Below are 18,550 nucleotides of genomic sequence, written 5' to 3' on the forward strand. Positions count from 1 at the left end.
CCTGCCCAGCCGCGCCTCCCGCCCCGTGTCCCGGGGGCCAGGAGGGGTTGGCATCCCTGAATTTCCGCGCCGGGCCCTCTGGAGGTCAGTGTTCGCCCGCGCTGCGGCGGACCTGTTGCGGGCCCGCGGAGGCTCCGCGGGCAGGGCCGGGCCGGGCCGGGCGGGAGCTGCCCGCCCGCTCGGAGCGCCGGCCCCGCGCCCGCCCCATCGGCCCCCCGCGCCGCCCGTGCCTGCGCGCCCGCGGAGCCGCCGCTGCCCTCGGGCCTCCCCCGTTCCCCGTCCCCCGCCCGGGGCGGTGCCGCTGCGGCGCGGCGGGCGCGGGTGGGGCCGCGCGGCGGGAGGTGCCGTGCGCGCCCGCGGAGCCCCGCGGAGCCATGGCGTACATCCAGGTGCGTGCGGAGCGGGGCGGCGGCGCGCCGGGCCGGGGGGGATCCCCGCGGGATGGGGGGCTCGCCGGGGCGGCTGCGGGACGGGTGCGGTGCCGCGGCGGGGCCCCCCGGTGCTCCGCGCCCGGTGCGGGTGCGCAACTTCGGGTTAACTTCTGGGGAGGAGTTCCCGGCGGCGGCAGCAGCCCCCGGCGAGGGGCCAGGCGGGGCCGGGGCAGGAGCCGGGCCGGCAGCTGTTGCCAGCGAGACACCGGGGCAGGAGAGGATCCCCGCCGGGCTGGCGAGCAGCCCTCGGGCCTCTCTCTTTGCTGGGAGAGCGGGGTGACCCCGGGGACGTGGGAGCGCGTCCTGATCCCGCACAAGGACTTCTTGGAGGGAGGAGGATGCTGAGCCCCGCGGGCGGACTGGGATGCGACGGGCAGCCCCAGCCTGGGCACGGTCCGGCGGGTGGGGGACACCGGCGCCCTGGGCTGCGGGGAGCCCCGGGCTGCGCCGTGATGGATGGGCTCCCCCGGCATTGTGGCACTGAATTTTTGTCGGGCTGGTTCAATCCCTGAGCGACCCCCGAGCCGCCCGTTTCCCAGCCCTTGCCCCGAGCGCAGCCGCCCAGTTCGCGATGAACCCGAGCCGGGGGCATCTCCAGCCGGGCGGGCGCTGGTACAGACCCCGCTGCCGACGCCACCCGTGACCCCCGTCCCGCGGACCCGTGTCACCCTCCGCCCGCCCCGCTGTGTCCCCGCGGTCCCCTCCCGCTCGGGGCTGAGCCGCCGCCGCGCCCGGCGGGTGGGAGCGGGGATGCTGAGGGAGCTGCCCGGGCTTCGGGCTGGAACAGCCGCGGGTGGACCCCGCCCGAGGTGTCCTGCGGGGCTCGGGGCGACCCCCGGCTCGGCGGGGTCTCGAGTGGGGCCGGGCAGGCCTTCAGCAGCGCGGCCGTCGGGGCCGCGGGTACAAGGTGGGGTACCCGGGTGCGGAGCTGGACAGCAGCAGCATCCCGTTATCCCCACACCGGCGTCTCAGTCCGTGCGATGGGAGGGCTACTCGTGGGTGTGTGTGGCCGAAGGGACCGCACTGTCCCCAGGCTGCGCTGTCCACCGCCGATGGAGCTTGTGAGCCTTTCCTGGGGTAACTGCGGGGGCAAAACACAGTCCGTGACCGGTGGGGACCCCACCCTGCTGCAGCATCCCTGGGGATACTGCCACGGTGGCTTCTTGTCACTGCTCTGCAGACCTGGCTGAGATATGCGGCTCTGCTGACTTGGAGCAGGTAACCCCCACGCAGGGGCCCTGCAGCAGGTTGTGGTGATGGAGCCCAGCCCCCAGCCTCGCCCTTGATGAGAGTTCAGCCGTGGCTGGAGACTCCCATCTGGGTTGTTCTCCGCTCGGCCAGTTGGGATGACGTGGCAGAGCATGATGGTGCCTCCCCGACCCTGGCTGAGCCCTTCTCCAGGGCTTGCTGAGCACATCGCAGCAGCTGTGCTCCCGGGGATCCCCCAGCTCCAGCTCGCTGGTGCATCCTTCCCTAAACCTCTGCTCTTCCCCAGCCCCGACCCTCGTACCTGCTGTGAGTGAGGTGGGTGAACAGGTGGTCATGTTTGCTCTCCTTTCATGGGCCCCTGCATTTCAGCCCTGTATATGGTGCTGTGGACTTGTTTACCTCTTCAGCACCATAACATTCAGCTCTCATCCCTGCCCTCCCATTTCCTGGTGGAGATTTCTGGGTGGTCACTTTGTCACGGCGCTGTGGGTTGGCTGTGTGTGCCCTCGGGGCTGGTGGCACGCAGGGGTGAGTTCACATCCCTGACTGATGGTGACCAGGAGGGCTGTTTGACATGAGCCTGCCGAGTGTCCCTGGGGGCCCTTTGGAAAAGCCCTCTCTCTCTTGCTGTGACATGAGCTCCAGCGTTCGATGGCGTGGCACCGATCCAGCCGCTTTGTTTTAGAGCAATTCCAATATCCTCCTTGCAGCTTTGCTAAACCACTCCAGCTTTGGCTGCAACTTTGCATTAATAAGGAATGATAAAGCCCTTTTAACCGTTTAGGATGTTCTTAAACAGTCGGCCCATGGGTATCTGTGATCACTGTCTTGTCTCATTGCACTGCAGCTCTTCTGGTCTTTTAACTGCTTCTAACAAGTGGTGGCTTTTTTGACAAGCACTGGCTTTCAAGAAGTTTAAAAAGAAGGCGCAGCTCACACCAAAACATGGTCCATGGGAGAGTTCTTGGAACTAAAGGAAACTTCTGTCTCCCAGCTTCTTTAGGAAAGGCTGCTGTTGTCCTGTCTTGAGCATGAAGCTAGAAACCAATTTCTACCTTTGGAAGAATAGGACGGAGTTTTCTGTGGGTTTTGTTTGTTTGTTTTGTTTTGTTGTGTGGGTTTGTGTTGGTTTAGGGTTTTTTTAATGGATTCCCCATATACAAAGACAGCCAGGAAAAAAAAGGAAACTTTTCGGCATTATCAAGGGAATGCAATAGGTAAGACATTTCAGCAAGTATCAGAAATGCTAGTGAGTCTCCAACTGTAAAGGAAATGGGTCAAGTATAATTCGACACCCAGTTCCAAGGGTAGCTTTGTGAATAAAAAACTGGTTTGTAATGGCTTTTTCCTTTGCTGTAGATCTTCTCTGTGACTTGGGGGAGGTGGCTGCAGTGCAGATTTTAGAATAGAAGCATGGGACTCAATCCTTTAATTTCTTTGTGTTCTTCAAGTCACATCTGAGGATGAGGCTGAAGGTGCCAGTGATGTGTGTGTAATGGAGAGTATTCAGTACCCCTTCCTAGAAATGTTGCTTTAATGAGTTGGCATTGGAACTGCATTGATATGGACCAAATATGGAGAAAAGCCTTTTTTTCCGCTGAAAAATTTGAATATGATTTGCTGTCAGCAGCAAATAGTTGCTGCAATTAGAGGCAGGTTACTAAAGGAAACAAAATCAGTGGTTGCATGTGATACCCATTAGCAAGGAGCAATGAGCAGGATTTTCATGCTTCAGGAGGGGCTTGGGAGTTTTGCTCCTGGGAAAGGAGAAGCAGAAGGATCTTTGTGGGGAAGGACTGGAAATAGCAGAAGCTGATGCCTGGTCAGACTTCTCCTTCCTTTAACATCTACAAGGCACCATCTTGCCAGAAATTCAAGCTCATCCCAGGCTGGGGCATGTCATGGCAGAAAATTTAAAGTTGTTTGAGCATTGCTAACTGGTTTTTGTCTTTTTCATTTTGTTCCCCTTTGCTTCATCCTGGATGTCTAAAAGGACAGTTGGAACCAATAAATGAGGTGAGTTAATCTGATGATTCACTCCCTGCTCTGTCTCCTCACTCCATCCTGAGGGGATTGTCTCGTATTTTCTGACTCTTTACTGATGTCCTAGATATAACTAATGCACTGCTTTTTGGGCTGCTAATTTTTTGGTTTGCAATGCCCAGATTTTGTTTATGGAAAGAAATGTGTGTTTTACTGTAGCAAAAAGCTATGTTCCTGTGGAGTCTCCTCTGCAGATCAGGTTCCTGTGAGGAAACACCTCCACATGGTCCACACTTGTGAATACTGCAAATGTCTCGAGCATTTTGGGGAGATAACTATGGAAGGATCTCTCATAGTCTTCATTTCTTCAGTGTCTCTGGAACATTTCAAGGTCACATGCAGCTGTAAAGCAGTGTGACCCTGCATGCAGGTGCTGTGCCCTTGCAGCTCTGCTGAGCAGTGCCCTTGTGCTGCTTAATGAGCCTTCTCATCAGCTGCAGGAGTTGGGGCTGCTGTGGGTGGGAAATGAGCTAAGGTTTGGCTCTCTGCTGCTCTCAAAGCAGAGCTCTGAAGGGGAAAGGCTGTGGGGCTGTGATGGAAATGGGGCCACAGGCTGGTGCCCCTTGGATGGGGTGCTGACCCAGCACTGCTATAAGTGATGCTGCCAGTGCCACCATGTAAACCTGAGAAGTGAAACACTGTTCTGGGCCAACTATTCTTCTACATAATAGCATTGAAGGTTCTTCATTAAATTAATCATTGTAGCAGAGGGGAAGCATGAGGATAGTGTGCTCTGGCTAATCCATTTTAGTGGTGAGTTTGTTGGGCTGTAATGCTCTGTGTGTATGGATTGTACAAATATTACTGGTACATCTACAGGGGCGAAGTGTGTTCACATTGCTGTGTTAATTAAATGGATCCTTGCTGGATTAAATTGAAGCTTTCACTTACCTTCTGTTTTTAATTCCTTCTGTTGTATGTTTGCTGATCTATTAGTTTGTTGATGTGTGTGGAGGAATACACATGTTTCCACTCCAGCATATTGCTGTGCCATAGTGCTTTGTAAATCACCTCTTGCCAACCTACATAATAATACATTGCTACTAGAGGGGAAAATACCTGCAGAGAATACTTATTTTCCTGCCTTGTTATGACATCAGTGGGGTTGGGCTGGTAACTGCATAGCACTTGTCTGTTGGTATAGATGAAATAAATATAGTTCTTAATGTTCTGTTGCAGAAACTCAAACACAAATACAGCTGAACGTTTTTTCTCAATAGCTGTTGATGGGTTATAATCTTGTGCTTGGGTTTCCAATGACTCCAGGGTCTGCTTGCTCGCATCTCGGATCTCTTGCTGTGCCGCTGGACTTGCAGAAATTGTTGTCAGAAGTGTTTCGACTGTAGCTGTTGTCAGACAAATGAAGATGAAGTTGAAATCCTGGGACCTTTTCCTGCTCAAACTCCAGCCTGGCTGTAAGTTTAGATGCACAGTTTCCTAGTTTTAACCAAGGAGTAGGGCTGCTCAGCTGTGATGAAAGTATTAATACAAATTGCAATGGGAACATTCAGAGGGTGCCACTTAGAAAGCAGGAACCTCCTGAGGGTGGAATGCAGGCTACTCATGGCATGGTGAAAAAGGACAGCTCTGTTAACTCAAATAGCAAGGTCAGTCTTTGTATAGACCTGTTCTGATGGGTAAGATGGAAGTTGTTTTGTAAGCTGGCATAACAAGCTGATAACTGGTTTAGCTGTGCCGCCTTTTCTAAAGATGCCTTTCATCTTCAGTTCTGTTTCCTCTTCAAATGGACCAACCCTTTGGAGCACTTCAACTTGGCTGAAATGCTGATGAGGTTGTTTGAAATACTTTCTTATCCTAGCGTGAAGGTGGTTATCATATAGGCAGATGAAAGGCATAACTCCTACATGCTCTGAAGGGGAAATTCATTTAAAGTTTCATTTAGCAGGACTTGATCTCCTGCGTCACCACAGTCCTCCTCCGAATTTCTTCTTAAGTCATTAAAGAATCCCAGCACCAGGTTTTATCTGGAGTTTTGATTGGTATATTTGCAAATCCAATACAAAGACAGTCAGTGAAGTCTTCCCTGTTTTACTCCCTCTCAGTTAGGAATCTGCAGCACAGAGGTGACCTGGTGGAGGCATTAGTGAAACCAAGAAGGGAGCAGAGCTCTCTGGTGGTTTAGTGGCTGTGTTTGTGGAGCAGACCATTTGATGGACACAGCTTCAGCGTGTCCAGAGCTCATGGCACAGGAGAGGCCTATTTAGTGCATCATATGATGCTCTGACTTTGATACCTAGGCACTGAGACACTCAGGTAATTTTATCTACTCCTGAGAGTATGTGCCATTTTTCCACACCAGCCCTGGGAGGTTCATGTCTTGGTGCTGCATGAAATAATTTTTCTCGTGTTTAAATAGCAGTCTTGTCCACGTACTCTTTTGAATTCAGGTAGAACAGGATGGTAATTAATACTGAAGCAATAAAAATAGAGCTGTTCAAGATGTGTTAGAGTGGTTTTTAAATGTGGAGCAGCATATTTAACAGTCTGATGTATGCTCAGAAATGGATTCACCTGCAATTAATTGGGAATGGAAACAAAATCAATGCTAAATAGGAAAGCATCACGCACAGGAGAGCACAGTGATGAGGCTGCAGTATTGGACGTGGAAAGATTGGTGCAGGAGCAATTACATCTTGGGAACAAGTAGCTGGGCTTGTGGTGAGAGGGTGATTCAGAGCTTATCTGTGTGCTGAGGAGCTGAAGGGACGTGCTGTGTGCTTTGGGGTGTGCAGTGACTGTAGCAAGGTGTAACTTTTGGCTCTTGGATTCACTGGCTGATGTGAGCACTGAAGCTCTGTTCTTATTATCTCAAATCCCAGATGTGTGGTGGCTTTGCAGAGGAGTTGGACTTTGCCACAGGCAGAGAGCACGGAGACCTTTGGACTCGTAAAATGCTCTCTCCAGCCTGTATTGTTTCCCCTGGTCCTGCTCCCTCTGCAAGCCCCTACAATACCTTCTTGGAATGCCCATAACCAGAGGACAGCACGCTCTGGGAAAAAACAACTCGACTCTTTAATGCTGTTTCACTTTATGCTTCACCTGTGGATGCTCCCAGCCCTGGGAAGGGTCTCTGGGACTCCAGCTCAGGCCATTTATCCATCTTTCCTTCCAGCTCCAGGTGGTTTGGTGCAGTTAGGATCTCCCTGTTCTGCTCTAGTGCTGAGAGAAGGTGAGTTCCCAGAGGTGGCTCCTGGCAGGGGCAGCAGGCACCAAAGAGGACACAGGAGAGAAGTAGCTCTGCTTTGCCAGGAGCCCTGGGCACTGCCATGCCTTGGGGACACTGAAGCCACCATCTCCTGTGACACAGGTGCAAACCTGTGAGCTCTAGGGATGCCTGTTAGCACACAGGGATGTAGAAGAGGGATGGAGATGAGGCTTTGCTTGCTTGGCAATGCTGTAGGCTTGTCTTGAGCTGGCCTGGACCCAGAATGGTGGCAGGAATGTGACAATGCTCTGTGCTTCCAGGGTGGTTTTGTTGGCAAATGGTGAGGGAGCACAGAACTTACTTAAATGAGGAGGACAAAGAGAACAGAGGAGATAGGAAGAAGTAGAGGACCCAAGAGGATGTGATTGAGAGGAGAGGGGGAGAAAATGAGCCTGTAGAGCAACAAGGGCCTGGAAGATGAAGAGGGGAAAAAAGTAAAAGGCAGGAGCTAGATTTGGTATATTCTGTTTGCAGATGAATGGGAGAGTCAAGCTTTTTGTGTGTGCATGTTTAAGGTGGAAATGATCCCATGTTGACTCAGAATTCAGAAACCAAAGAAGAATTCTGTTTTCACTGTGTTGATCTTATGTTTATATATCTCTATGTGCATTTTTCGATGTAGGGAATGATCTCTGGAGTTAGATAAGTGAGCAGAGTAAGAGTTTGGACTTGGTCTTAAAATAAGATGTTTAATGGGTATGTTTTTAAGTGCTCAGAGATCTGTGTATGCCAGTTGACCCCTTATTCTTTCTGTATTTTCTCTTATTTTTGAAAAGGGGGCTTTTGGATTTAGTGGAAACCCCTACAATGAAAAACAGATCTGGCATCACCATATTTTGCACTTAGATTCATGCACTGAATTTGGGAACAAATCAATTTATTGTATTCCCTGCTTGCAGCCTTGAAAGTGTTTTAAAAATAGATCTAAGTTTTCAGCTGAGATATTTCTATCTTGCCTCTTCTTCATGGGCCTGAGACACTGGTGTAATGTAGAATGCAATTTGTTCCTTCCTCACCTTCCTACCCACTCCCTGGGGGAAACTGCTTTTATGGTCCTCATTGGTGAACTAGCAAACTCCTAAATGCCCATGGTTAATGACCCATCCGTTGTTTTCTGGCCCTAGGTTTTCCCTTTGGCAGCTATGAGATGCCTCATTGTCCTGGAAATTCAGGAGTGGACAATAAAGCTGCAAGTTTAAGCCCTTCCTCTTGGGAGACTGGATTTTTCTCACTTTCTGATTTTTTTGTAGTGGCAGTTCTTGAATAAAACCCCTTGAGTCCAATGAGTCCAGTTGCATTGACCTGAGTGCATGGTAACTTCTTGTTATTCCATGAGGAGCACTTGCATCCTGCTCTTTGCAGAAATGCTCTGGGAATGAGGGTGTTTGTTGGAGCTGTTATGGAATATTCTACACAAACCCCAAAGACAAACAGTGCACACTGTGAGACTGAATTGAAATCAGGACACGACTCCTCTTTCCAAAGGTTTGGATTAAACAGAAACAGAGCTGCTTTAACCAGAGCCAAAGTTTATTTGAGGAAAAATTATTGTGGCTCAGTAGCAATTTCCTTACTAAAGGTCATCTGTATGTTATTAACTCACTATTACGTTTACCCATTGTAGAACATCCTTAATGCCTCTCTTCCTGATTCCCTTTTCACCCTGCCTCGTTCTGTGCATTTGCTTCTCAAACACAAGCATATCCAAATGCCACCTATGATTGTGTGGACCTGCATTTAGGCATGAAAAAGCTATTTGTGTTCCAAGTACTGATTATATATCAAATGGTATGGTTTGGACTGCCTTTAATGGGCTGCAGAGCTGTGCAAATATTGTACATCCCTTTTAGCAGAGGGGTTGGTTTTGATTGTTGACAGAATTCTTTTTTTTTCTAATTATGGATGAGTTTTGTGAGTCTGAATTGGTGAGATTTGCATGGATCTTGAACTTTGTGGGTTTGGATAAGAATTTCCAGTTGGTTTTTGGGGGTTGTTTGTTTTTTTATGCTTGTCAGGCTTTTCTGCAAGTTTACTGCTTTTTGCAGAATATATCAATTGCTCTGCTCCAGTCATTGATTACTAATGAAAATGATTCAATGCATTTCATTTACACCCAGCTGAGCCATGCATGTAGAAAGGGTGGATTGGAAGCAAAACTCACAGAGAATTCCCCTTTGCTTTTCTTATTTAGAGCTGATGCTTTCCCTGTGATGTGCTGTTCTTTCCTGTCTCAGGATTGGCTGTTCTGCAGGATGTACCCATTGTGTGATTTCATTCCCACTGGCAGCACTGCCCTCTGAGCACACAGCTGGAGACTTTATCTCTGGAGCTGTTACTGTCTCTCCTGCCCTTCTGTCAGTCAGAGCTGCGAGATCCTCACTGCTTTCAGGAGCCACTGTGGCTGTGACATGTTGGGGACTTTAGCCAGCATGTTGTTTTCTATAAAAACAACTTGTGTGTACATTTAAACAAACTAAGTTACATGTGGATTTCTCTGTGACGCCAGCCTTCTGTGGAGTCTTCTCAAAGATGCTACAAAGCTTGTTTTGTCATTTAGATCCTGCCAACTTCCCTGCTCCCACCAAGACCCCTGGGCAGTAAAATTGCTGTCTGGTGAGAATCACGTCTGGTTTATAGAAGTGGATAAAGAGTAGCCAATTATTTAAAAAGGCATGTCAATAAATAGCAGATAATGAATTGTGTTTATAAGGCCAAATTTTGAAACTTTACTGGCAAATCTTCAACACAGTGTTGTGCTGGGAGGTGTGTGGTAGGTCTGGGGTATCTGAGCATGGTGGTTTTCTGTGTTGGTTCATTCCTAGTGAAGTCTGTGTTTCCAAAGTGTAGCTGTGAATTACAGCAGGAAGCTGCTGTTTGAGGCTTGTGGTTTGTGGGGTGGTGGTTTTTTTTTCCTAAGAGAGGAGTATAATATTTCTGATCAACAAGTGAGTTACATGTGCCTTAGGGGCCTGTGTTGTGCTCTAATACTGATAAAACTCTGTTTGAAAGGCAGAAAGATGAAGAATCTGTTTTTTACATAGATCTGAAGTCAGTTGCTCAGCCTTTTGCTTGCCAGGTAGATCAGCAGATACCCTCAGCATCCAGAGATGAGCACCCAAGATCAACCCCAAAATGCCAGAACACCCTGTTATTCTATATATCCTCCTTGTACTGGGTTGAATCATCCAAAGGCCTCTCATTCTAACAGGATAAGCAGCCAGAATGAGGACAAAGATGGAGACTCTGATAATACAATCAGTGAGATGCCTCCCACTCTTCAGGATGTTTCCCCTGACAGAAGGCGCTCGTCCTCAGATACATCACGGTCCACTTACAGCCTCACACGGCGGATTTCAAGTAAGGTCGTCCTTCCAACCTTAATGTAATCCTTGTGGAGGAGAAAATCCAACTGTGGTGCTTGCTCTTCCGTGTTTCAGACAGGGAATCGAGTCCAGTTGAGGGTACATTGGTTAAAATCTCGTCCTGTTTTGCAGGAGCACAGTGGAAGGGGCCAGCCCTGGTTTTCTGGCTGAAGCATAAGTGTGGTAGTTGAAAATGGACAGGGAGGGAAAAGTGTAGGTGAGGCTGTGCTTCAGCAGAGCTGAGGGTGCTGCTAGCTCGTGGCAGTGCAAGGGGGAAAAGCCCCAGTGTGGAGCCTGTGCTGGCATTGCACAGACACAGAGGAGCTGTACCCAGAGAGGCACCCAAAATCGATGTGCACCTGGAACTGCTCTAGTGCAGTTTCTAACAATCTTATTTGTGCATTTCTCTCATTCAGGTCTGGAGTCGAGGAGGCCAAGTTCTCCACTAGTTGACATCAAACCCATCGAGTTTGGAGTAATAGGAGCTAAGAAAGAAGTAGTTCAGCCAACTATCCTGAGGAAAACCTACACCCCGGATGACTATTTTAGAAAATTTGAGCCGAGGCTGTACTCTCTTGACTCAAATAGCGATGATATGGACTCCTTGACAGATGAGGAGATCTTGTCCAAGTACCAGCTGGGCATGCTGCATTTTAGCACACAGTATGATCTGCTGCATAATTATCTAATAGTGAGAGTCATTGAGGCCAAAGATCTGCCTCCTCCCATTTCCTACGACGGCTCAAGGCAAGACATGGCTCACTCCAACCCCTACGTGAAGATCTGCCTTCTTCCTGACCAGAAGAACTCCAAGCAGACTGGAGTGAAACGCAAAACGCAGAACCCAGTGTTTGAGGAGAGGTACACATTTGAAATCCCCTTTTTAGAAGCCCAGAGAAGAACTCTGCTTTTAACTGTAGTGGATTTTGACAAATTCTCACGCCACTGTGTTATTGGCAAAGTGTCAATGCCCTTGAGCGATGTAGACCTTGTGAAAGGTGGACACTGGTGGAAAGCCCTTGTGCCTAGTTCTCAGGTAACACAATTTATCAGATTGTTGCCACGGTTTTTCTCGCTGTTCTGAGTTTTTTTTGTGTGTTTGTGTGGTTCCTTTGCCTGTTGGCAAGTAATGCTGTTTCTAATTAGTAATTGTCGCCTTGTTAATACAGCATCTGCTGGGTTGGAATAGCATGGGCCTATGGCTGGTTTTAAAATTAACAGGGTGAGGTGGAGGAGCTGTCTGTAACAGTCATGACCAAAGGTCCTGTGTCACCTTAAATGAGAGCAGCTCAAGACTGCTCTGGAAGTCTTCACCTTTGGGAAGGTGTTCCTTGTCACTGCAGGGAGCTGCATCCATTCTCAGGAATGCAGGGACATTGTCCCACCCAGGTCATTCCTGTGCTTTGAGGACTGGAGGGGAACCACAGGTGCCAGTTCAGTAATGATTTGGTTCAATTAAACATGTAGAATCTACACAGACTTGTGACATAATGCACAAGCAAAAATCTGCACAGGAGTGGTAGATTTGTTTTGATCACAACCCTGAAGGAACTAAATCTGCCATAAATATTTGTCTGATACAAGGGGAATGTTGCATTCGGTTTTGGGCTTTGAATCAGCCGTCCAATGGGATGGGAAGAGGAGAAGCAGAGGGTTTGTGTGCTTTCATTTCTGTTCTCAGCAAAGGGCCACCTCCTTGCCAGCCAGGTAAAGGGCTGTTCAGTGTAAAGATCTGAGCTTTGCAGCCAGGAATGGTGATTAGCTCCAAATTTGCCACTAGTGGTATCACCCACACAGCTGGAGGCACAGAACCCTGTGAAGAACCAAGAGAAGAATGTGGTGTGAACAGCATCTCAAATGTCTGTACTAAGGACAGGAGTCTCACATGAGGATGGTGTAACAAGCTTGCCTCTCCCAGCTCCTTGACAGCTCTAGGATTGCAATTTCCAAGTTTTAGAGTCTTTGCTGAGTTAAACCCTGTGTGAAGGTGGATTGTTTGCTTCTTCTTTGAATTTTAGGAGTTCCAAAAGGGTGCCATAGCCAGAGATACTGGATGAAATGAACAGTAAATCATTGGCTTCACTGCTGTTTTACAGTGTGGGTTCGAGTCTGATTTGGAGTGGAAACTTGTGACCAGACACTTGTGTTAATGAAATACCCCAAGCAGTGTTGATAAGTGAAGCCAGCTGGGACTCTGACTGCTTTGCTCCCTCTGTGTGTGCAGAGGAGCTGGGAGCACCTTTTTCTCTTGCTCAGACCTGCTGCATTGTGTGAGGAGAGGAAGATCAAGGGGACAGTTGTTACAAAGTGCTTCGTAAGGAAAATCATAGAATTGTTTAGGTTGAAAAAGACCTTTAGGACCATCAAGTCTAACCCTTAACCCAGTACTGCCAAGGCCACCACTAAACTGTGTCCATGGCTTCCCCTCACTGTCACAGCCTTTCCCCCAGATGTTCAATTACAAATGCCTGCAACAATCTTTTTAATTTTTTTTTTTTTTTTTTTTTGCATTAGCAGTTCATCCCAGGCTCTGTGTTGTGTATCTGAGGGCAGAGCCTTCCTCTTTGCATCCTGTTACCTTCCTGTGATTCCCACCATGCAGTTTTGCTTCTCCCCCCTGCTCCCTACGTTTGCATGATAAATACTTCTCTGTATTTTGCATCTCTTCATGAGTAACATGGACTCATTCCACAGCTAATACAGACCTTGATTAGAAAAGATCATCTCTGCCTTCGTGTGCCAAGCTCAGAGCCAGCTCTTCCTTTCCCCCTCTCCAAAGTTTCATTGAAAGCTGCTGCTGTTTTCAGCAGTGCTGTCTGCTTCACCAGCATTCAAGATAAATTATTTATGCAGAAGTTGGCATTTCTGATATTTATAAAAGGAAGGAAAATGACAAAACTCCATTTAAATGGGCAGGCTTAGAAGCCTTTTGCATTTATCCCCTTGTCATCAGATGGAAAAAACTTAAGCAAAAATCCTCCATGCTTTGATTAGTAGAGTGGTCCTTTCATAGCTTTTCATTCTTTTTACCTCAGCTGGCAGACTGCAACTGCAAAGAGAACAACAGTGCTTGTACAGGACATCCAGGGAGGGTGTTTGGCATCATATTCTCATATTTTCTCGATTAAAATTTTTAAAGTTCATTGAGTAAGGCATGTTTCATCCTAGTGGTGATTAAACTCATTGATCAAAGGGCTAAGATAAATCCTTATCTTTAGGAAGGCGTAAAACAATAAAGCTTAGTGCTTTGAAAAAGTACATTTCAATGGCTTTGCATAGCAGTGTTATTTGTGCTAGAAGTTTCTGAGGGTTTTTTTTATTACTAGCTGGAACCTTCTGTCTGTGAAATGATAGATTTGACATGTTGACAATTTTTTTTTTTTATGCTTCTCACTCTTTTGCTTGATTAGCTGAGGGACAGGCAGCCTTTATCAGTTTCTTGTTGGATTGAACCTGAGCCTGCTGGAGTGTGCTTTGTGTTGAGAGATGGTGACAGACAGGGACAAAAAAAAAAAATCTACGTGCAGTTGCATTTTATTTTGCAGAAGGTGCCCTTGGATTCTGGTGAGCAGCACAATCCACTGTGGTGCTGTTCTGATGGTTAGTGGAGGAAAAGTTGCCAGTGGGTTGGGTGCCCCAGGGCTGTGACATGGAGCAGCAGCTGGCAGCACCCCACAGCCACAGGAGAAAATGCTGAAGCAGGTGCTTGGAAAACCAGGAACAGCAGGGAGAGAAACACAGACAGTCGTAGGCATGATATGTGAAGATGAAAGACACAAAATACGTGATTTTTTTTTTGTTCAACTGGAATTTATAGACAGAAACATCATGAGCTGGAGAGCTATGGAGGAAAGTGAATCCAGATGGCAGGAGCTGAGGAGAACTTTTCTCTTCAGACTGGTGGGTGTGGGAGGGCAGTAGGCTTTGTGGAAGAGCAGAGGAAGTGGCCAAATGGCATGAGCTGAGCTGAACATCTGTTTTGCACTTGCTGTCTCCACCTGGAAGCCACTGACACAGTGTGCTGATAACGTCAGGGGCTGAGTCCTTGTGCCACCACTGAGCTCCATCAGCCCAGAGCTGGAACAGTGCCTTAGGACAGGACTGTGCCAGCAGCAGCGAGCTGACAGAGGTGGGGAAAGCCAGGAATCTTGTGGTGTGTGCAGAGTCAGCAGGGGCAGGGAGCTTCTCCCAGCTGTGGCATGGTCCAGCTCTGCTGGCTGCACTGCAGGCTGGACCAAGATGAGCTCCTCAGGCCTGTGGGTGGGATGTGCAGCTCCCCAGGGGGTGGAATCCCACTGTCATCATTGGAGGAATGTCTTCATTAGCAGCTCCTGGATCTGCCTGTGAGTGAACAACCAGAGATCTTAACTTCCCTTGGGTGCTCCGAGGCAGCTATGCAGAATTGCCTTGCTTGTGGTCAGCAGTGAGTGGCCAGGGAACCTGAGTACAGCTGGACAGGCTGTCCTCTCAGCCTGAGGAATCAGTGCCACAAACTGCTCAGTGTCCAGCCTCAGGCAGCAGACTGTACCTGCACCTGAGCACTTTTGGGGTTTGGATCACACGTTTGGTGTTTGGGGAGATTGAGCCCAAAGCAGAGGCACAGGGGAGCTGCTGCCTGATGCATCATCAGAGGCAGCAGCTAAGCAGAAGGACTTACTCCTTGCAGAAAATGTCAGTGCAGGTATTGCCAAATTCTTTATCCTTGGTGGTTCTGGGAGGTTTTCTCTTGCAGAGTAATTAATGCCTTTCTAAATCACAGTAGCTGCTCATGGAAAAGCTCTTGAGTCCAGTCCCCATAGGAACACTCTGCACTCCTTAAATATCCCCTGGAATGTGTGTGGCTTTGCTTAATTACCATGAATGAAGTTGGCAGGCCTTGCTGTAGCTGGGCTCAGATTCGCACATTTCGCCGCTAAAACTAATTCTGAAGCACATGTTCAGGACCCCAAGTTTTATTGACATATGATTCATTTCTCTTTTGGCAGATTTGAGTGGGCAGGAATAAATGTTTTAGACCAGCAGTAATGAGAGTTTGGAGATCATTCGGAAAAAAAAAAAATTGCCTAGTTGTGGTGGGAAAATAGCATGAAATTCCTTCTTCCCTCAAATTAAGCTGTTTTTGTAGTAGAGGCAGTATATATTGGACTTGCTTTTTTAACTTGATACTATGAGTGCACTGGGATGACCTGTCAGTTCTGATGTTGCAGATGGCACAAGATGGTTATATGGGGCTGTGTTTGCTCATCAGTAGGGTGTTAAAATCCACCTGGAAGTTTACCTGTGGCCAGTGGGGGAGATGCCCTGGGCAAAGCGTGCCAGAGAACTGGATATTCCCACCCTGCAGGTCACTGGAGTTGTGGGAACTGTGATGGGATGCTGTGATGGATCCTTCTCCATCAGGATAACATAATGTTTTTAGCTCCTAACCTGTGGTTTGTTTTCATATTTTGGCTTGTGTTGTTCTGTTCTCTTCTTTTCTTTCACGCTGTATCTATTCTTCCCCAGTTCCATTTCAGTGAGTTTTCTCCCTTCTTTCCTATTTCAGTCTTTAGAGCTCCAGCACTATGAAATTTCTCTTCTTGATCATTTTCTCTTTATCCTTTTCTGGCTTCTTGTTCACCTCACCCCTTCCCATCAGTGCTATTCATTGCTTTCCCTTCCTGCAGAGGACTGGGATGCTGTGGGGTGTGTTTTGCTGAGGAGGATGGGTTGGTGGGGTCCATGGGCAGCACCTCTCTGTAGGATATCTTCTTCCCAAAGCTTTTTGCACAACCAAGGCTTTCTCATGGCCATCCAAACTGATGCAAAGACAGACTTTAGAAGGGATTTTGTGACTTTTTTCATCCAGTTGGTGTCTGTTATGTAGGAAACACTGCTCTTATTCGTTGGTAAGTATATTTTTTCTCAGGTTCTGATCCTTAATAGCTCAACCTTCCCAAAACAGTGGCTGTGTGTCTCAGGATGCTGCAGAAAGCCTGTTAGAGCAAACTGTTCTAAACCATCAGTTTTCTAATGTGCCTAGAGGTACCATCCCAGATAACCTCGAGGAGGAAAATCAATCTGAAACTTCATTAGGAGCATTGCATAGATGTCTGTGCTGATGTAATGTGCTCTGGTTCCTGTTGGGAAGGGTTTCAACTGCAGAATTTTGCTGGTGCTGTGGCAATGCACAACAAACAGTCTGGGGGGATGTCAGGAAGGAATTACCTGGTCCACACAAGATGTGCAAATGGCATTAATTAAAAGCTCATCTTCCTTTGAGGGAGCCTCTCATCCCTTTCAGAGATGACAGGAAAGAAAGAAAAATTCTGGTTTAAAATTTCAGTGTTCGACCCAGGCAGTAACTGCAGAAGGTTCTGGATCACAGGCGAGCCCAAGGCTGCAAATCCAACCTGGCTGTGTATTACAGCTGCAGAGAGGAACAGCCGGCAGGGAAATGTTAATCAGAGCTTCAGGAGAGTCTCAGACATCCCAGACTTGGTGTCACTCCGGCATCTCATCAAACAGGAAATTGCTTTTCCAGGGTCATCTGGGATCTCGGCACGAATCAGCACGTCATCAGCATGATAATGGCACTGAAATGCTGCCTTGGCGGTGCTGAGGGCACCTCTGCACCTCTGCAGGCTGCCTGCTGTCAGCCAAACATTGGAGGCAAAACCAGCAGCAGTGTTGTTTCCTGATGAAAAGACCTAGGAAACGTAAAATTCAGGCAGTTCCTTGCCCTGCAGCGAGCAGAGTGCTGGTGGCACCTCTGCTGTGTGACCTCTCATCCTCCTCTCAGCCCAGCCCCTGAGCTCTGGGGATGCTCCAGGGTGAGACACAGCGAGGGTGATGCTTCTGTGCCTCCTCAAGATGCCTCTGAACGAGGGGCTGGGCTGGGGGTCACTGATTCTGGCAGCACATGGTGTTTCCAAGGTGTGCCTGAGCAAAGCTGTCACATCAGCCAAGGGAGCCATGGCGTGAGCTTGTTGGGAAAGGCACAGGGAACTGCAACCTGCCTTGTGCCTCCTGCTTCCTGGAGCAACCCAGGAATTCCTTGCTTGTTTGCTGATGGTGGCAGGTGACCAAAGCACAGGAGAAAGCTGTGGGGGCACTGCCAGCCTGGCTGTGGTGCCTGTCAGCCATGGATTCGTTTTCCTGTGGGTTTGACATCCCCCAAGGCACTGTGGCAGCGTTTGCAGCACGTTTCCCAGCTCCTCGTGGCTAAGTAATGCATTTACAATACCACAGGCAGTTGGCTGCTGGCATTTGGTGCTTTGAAAAGGCTGAGTCACTTGTCCAGGGAGGTGAGCTGCTGGAAGCTGGGCTTCCTTCTGGAAACACCTTCTGTCACTGCTGCCAATGCTGCTGCTGCTCTGCCTGCTCTGGGGATGCTCTTCCCTGCTGGCTCAGAGCCATCCTGCCATGGCCTTGGAGGAAGGGGCTCTATGGTCCTTCCCTTAACATGATTAACACAAATATGGACCCTCTTGAAAAGCATGAAGGGGCAGAAGGTGCTGTTGAGATTCAGGAGATCAGGCTTGATCTGAGACTGATGAAAGCTTCTGAAAGTCCACCTGCTGTCTTTGGTGGATTACACTTAAAGAATATAGGATTTTATATTTTGCCTTACTCAAATTTAAGCCCAGACAGCCAAAAAGATTCTTCTAGAGGTGCCAATATCCTTGTTAGGTCCTACAGAAAATTCTGTCCCACCTTTACCTGTGGAAGGATGGATGGGTGGGTTAGGCAGCAGTGTGAATCACTACAGTGGCTCCTTCCATAACCTCTGCAGGGGTGGTGGGCCAGGATTCTCCTGCCAGTGCCTCAGTGGGTGTTACAGATCCAGCCTGCCACTGTCAGTGTACAACATCAGGCTATTTTTCTTTTAAATGGACCATAAATGGAATTGGAAGCATGGAGATCTGCTTTCCCTTGCTGAGCTTCATGGCTCCTCTCTAGCCTGGGAAAACCCCTTATTTCCTGCAGTTCTGGGATAAAGTCAAGAGGTTTCATCAATGGACAACTCCAGTAGTAATCATCCCAAATCTTAATACAGATTTTCAGCACTCTAGGCCTGAGGTGGCTTGAAAGGTCCTACATCCCTGCCCCGTGCCAGCCTGCCACCTGGCTGTGCCAGAAGTTTGGTAATTGCAGCTGGAGCTGTTTGTCTCTCCCCAGCAGGTAATAACATCACTGATCAATTTCCTAAATTACAATGTCTAAATGCACCTGGATTTCCAGGAATTTAAGCCTGAATGGGACCTGACCAGCAGTGAATGCAAATGGAAGTAGGGCTG

General features: G+C 48.6%; 1 protein-coding gene across 4 annotated transcripts in view; it reads left to right on the forward strand.

Annotated features, from left to right (window-relative positions):
- Positions 1–18,550, forward strand: part of SYT17 (synaptotagmin 17) — a 34,377-nt gene continuing 15,827 nt past the window's right edge. Inside the window, exons 1-5 of one of the 4 annotated variants that reach the window (XM_085074762.1) lie at positions 1–84; positions 3,639–3,656; positions 4,950–5,098; positions 10,118–10,266; positions 10,688–11,307. In XM_085074762.1, the coding sequence (XP_084930888.1) occupies positions 10,173–10,266; positions 10,688–11,307 (714 nt within the window). In that variant the 5' untranslated portion in view covers positions 1–84; positions 3,639–3,656; positions 4,950–5,098; positions 10,118–10,172. Of the gene's footprint in view, positions 85–269; positions 390–3,169; positions 3,463–3,638; positions 3,657–4,949; positions 5,099–10,100; positions 10,267–10,687; positions 11,308–18,550 lie in introns of those variants that run through there. The other 3 variants (XM_085074760.1, XM_085074763.1, XM_085074761.1) reach the window with 3 other exon arrangements.

This window comes from Lichenostomus cassidix, chromosome 14 (assembly GCF_008360975.1).
Source record: "Lichenostomus cassidix isolate B80296 chromosome 14, HeHo_3.0, whole genome shotgun sequence".
NCBI classification, from domain to species: Eukaryota; Metazoa; Chordata; class Aves; order Passeriformes; family Meliphagidae; genus Lichenostomus; species Lichenostomus cassidix.